Below are 3,015 nucleotides of genomic sequence, written 5' to 3'. Positions count from 1 at the left end.
TCCATTTACCTGATTGATTAAATTCTCATTTTAAATTTAATATTTCTTCTAGCTTGCTAATTTAAATCTTAATAATCTGTTTAGTTGCTACCACAAAATCCCCCCTTTTATTTTTATTTTTTTCCGAATGAAATAAATCATTCGTTTCTTGTAAATTCAATCCAACTCACCATTATACTCGTTATATTTGGAAATAGGAATTTAAGTTGTGTGGCTCAACGACAGCACATCAACGGTCCAAACAAAGACCAAAGTCTCTGATATTATCAATGAAGGAGATCCGTTCGAAAGGATATAAAAGAAGTACTATTTCCGCTTAAAATTCAGAATAATGTGAAGTTATAATTGAAGACGCAAATATAACAATTCTAATAACCCTATAGATATGGATGTTCAAATTCACGCCTAAGGAGCGTTTCGAACTTCGAAACAAAAATTAAAACTTTCACTGTGTTTTGGATACGAGAAAACTATACTCCAACAGAACGTCTACGAGAATATTATGTAATTTGAATTGAAGATAAAAGTTTGGCATAAGTCAATCTACACTGGATTTGGAAAAAGATGCATAATTCCTTATACATACAATTGCATAAAAAAGCCCAAAGAAAAGTAGAAATAAAGCATGACAGAAGGTTAAAACAAAAAAACTGAAAGAAACACACATAACAAAAGATCCATCATATATGGCTTCGCTGACTCCTAAAATAATACTCGAAGCTAAACATAGCAACTTAGTCTATCCTTAAAGAATAACCTCAACTTGATCATCTCACGGCATGTCCTAGAATTCGAGAGATGAGTGACGATACAGGACGGAAGGATGTTGAGATGAACTGAAACTAACCGAATCTAAGATTTCTAATTTCGATTGCTACCCCTCTTGGGATGTTCTAACCTCTCTAACTCCATTGTAATGTAAACTCACACATTAAAGGAGATGGAATCATGTGTGCTAGTTGAAGTAGTGAATTTGTTAATTTTCTTCCCACCACCACCAGTAGAATCTCCATGAGATGTGAAATTCCCACTATGCCCCACTCTCCCTTTCACATCACTACTACCCTCAGCTTCATGTTCCCTATAGGTCAAGGCCACTTGCAGCTCTGAATCAGCCACCACATACTGAAATGAACCCATTGAAAAACACCTCCTATCATCCAAATTGATATTGCTAGTCTCCCCAACTTCACTTCCCTTGATTCTACTATCACTAATGGCACTCTTCAATATCCCAAGTCTAACTGAAAATACCCTCTTTTCATTTATAGCAGCATTGGTGTCATCTTGTTTATCCTTTAACAAGCTAGGAACCCCTACAAAACTCGCATATCTTGAGCTTCCACACTCGGTTTCCTTCGAATCATCACAAAAGAACATGGGGTTTTCAAAAGAAAATCCAGGTGCCAAGATTACACCTCTACAAAGTGGGCAAGTTGAATTTGAGAGCAACCATGTATCTATACAATCAATGTGGAAAGCATGACTGCAAGATGGGAGTAACCTTAACTTGTCTTGTTCTGAGAATTCACACAAACATACAGCACAATCAAACTGTTCCTTTAAGCCCGTTATGTCCTTGTACAGAAACATAGGGAGCAAATCAATGTCGGCTTGATCTAGACCATAATCATGTACGTGAAAAAGGTGCTGCAATTGCCTCTGAAAAGAACCAGAAGTGGAGGTTTCTGGATAATTCGTGAAGTTTGGAGATCTTTGCTTGAGGAGGAACCTTATGAGTAAATGGAAAAGAGCTAGGATGAAGAACACAACAGCCAGGACTACTATGACGAAGAGAATCATCGGGCTGACTTTACTTCCAAACGCTGATTGAATCAAGGCATTTTGCTACCAGTAATCAAACATCTGAACAAACCCTTGAAAGAATTTCCAAGATCTGCCACTTTCGGAAACTCAAACTGGGAAATACTTGCTCATTTTCAAGAAACAGAGAAAACCCAAATCTTTAGCCGATTTTGTGACGCGGACTGATCCAAAATGTGTTGTGGAAATAAAGAAAACAAGAGGATTTGGAAATGAACTACAGAGTAATAATGGCAAAAATAGTGAAGAATATTTAGCTTGAGAACAAAACTATTTCCACACTTTATTTAAGAACAAAGAATGTCTTTATATAGGCTTACAATCCAACGTTATCACAACTGAATTATCTCAACAACTAGAGATTTTATTGGCACTACTTTTATTGACTAAATAATAAATCTAAAATATCAAAGACCAAGTCTCCTTAATTCTTTGAATCAGTCTTCAACACTCTCCCTTGATTCAAAGCTACAGACTCCTAGTTGATTTCTGAAATACAAATGTTTCTTGCATGGAAGGGATTTCGTAAATATGTCAGCAACTTGTTCATTTGTATTGCAAAACTCCAAAATAATCAACTCTTTTGCAACCAACTCTCTGATGAATGAATTCGAAGATCAATATGCTTTGTTCTTCCATGTAATGATGGATTCTTCGGCATAGCTATTGCAGATTTGTTGTCACAATATATCTTAGTTGCTTCAATTTGCTTATGCCTTAGATCTTCTAGAATTCTTTGCAACCATATAGCTTGACATGCTACTGAAGTAGCAGCTACATACTCTGCTTCGGAAGATGACAATGCTGTTGTTGCTTGTTTCTTTGAACACCATGAGATAACAGCTGAACCAAGACTAAAAACATAACCAGATGTACTCTTTCTATCTTCCAAGTACCCAGCCCAATCACTATCTGTAAATCCAAGCAATTTAAAGTTTGAATCACGATCATATCATAACCCAAAATCAGTTGTCCCTGCAATATAGCGTAACACTCTTTTTGCAGCACCTAGATGATGTTTTGAAGGAGAGTGCATAAACCTTGATATCACCCCAACTGAAAATGCTATATCAGGCCGAGTATGAGTCAAATAAATCAAGCCTCCAACCATACTTCTGAAATACTTTGAGTTTGCTGCTCCAGTGCCATCATCAAATTCTAGTTTCTCATTTAAATTCATTGGGGTGTCTG

General features: G+C 36.4%; 1 protein-coding gene across 1 annotated transcript; it reads right to left on the bottom strand.

Moving 5' to 3' along the window:
- Positions 1-553: 553 nt before the first annotated feature.
- On the bottom strand, positions 554-1,996 carry LOC142520714 (RING-H2 finger protein ATL46-like). Its single transcript, XM_075623819.1, has one exon. The coding sequence runs from the start codon at positions 1,801-1,803 to the stop codon at positions 925-927; it is 879 nt and encodes a 292-aa protein (XP_075479934.1). The 5' UTR covers positions 1,804-1,996; the 3' UTR covers positions 554-924.
- Positions 1,997-3,015: the final 1,019 nt, after the last annotated feature.

This window comes from Primulina tabacum, chromosome 12 (genome assembly GCF_025594145.1).
Source record: "Primulina tabacum isolate GXHZ01 chromosome 12, ASM2559414v2, whole genome shotgun sequence".
Classification (NCBI taxonomy): domain Eukaryota; kingdom Viridiplantae; phylum Streptophyta; class Magnoliopsida; order Lamiales; family Gesneriaceae; genus Primulina; species Primulina tabacum.
This window is presented reverse-complemented; position numbering and strand designations above follow the sequence as displayed.

Bases quoted from the DNA above. Each gene is read 5' to 3' on its own strand.
- LOC142520714 (XM_075623819.1), bottom strand. From the start codon at position 1,803: ATGATTCTCTTCGTCATAGTAGTCCTGGCTGTTGTGTTCTTCATCCTA.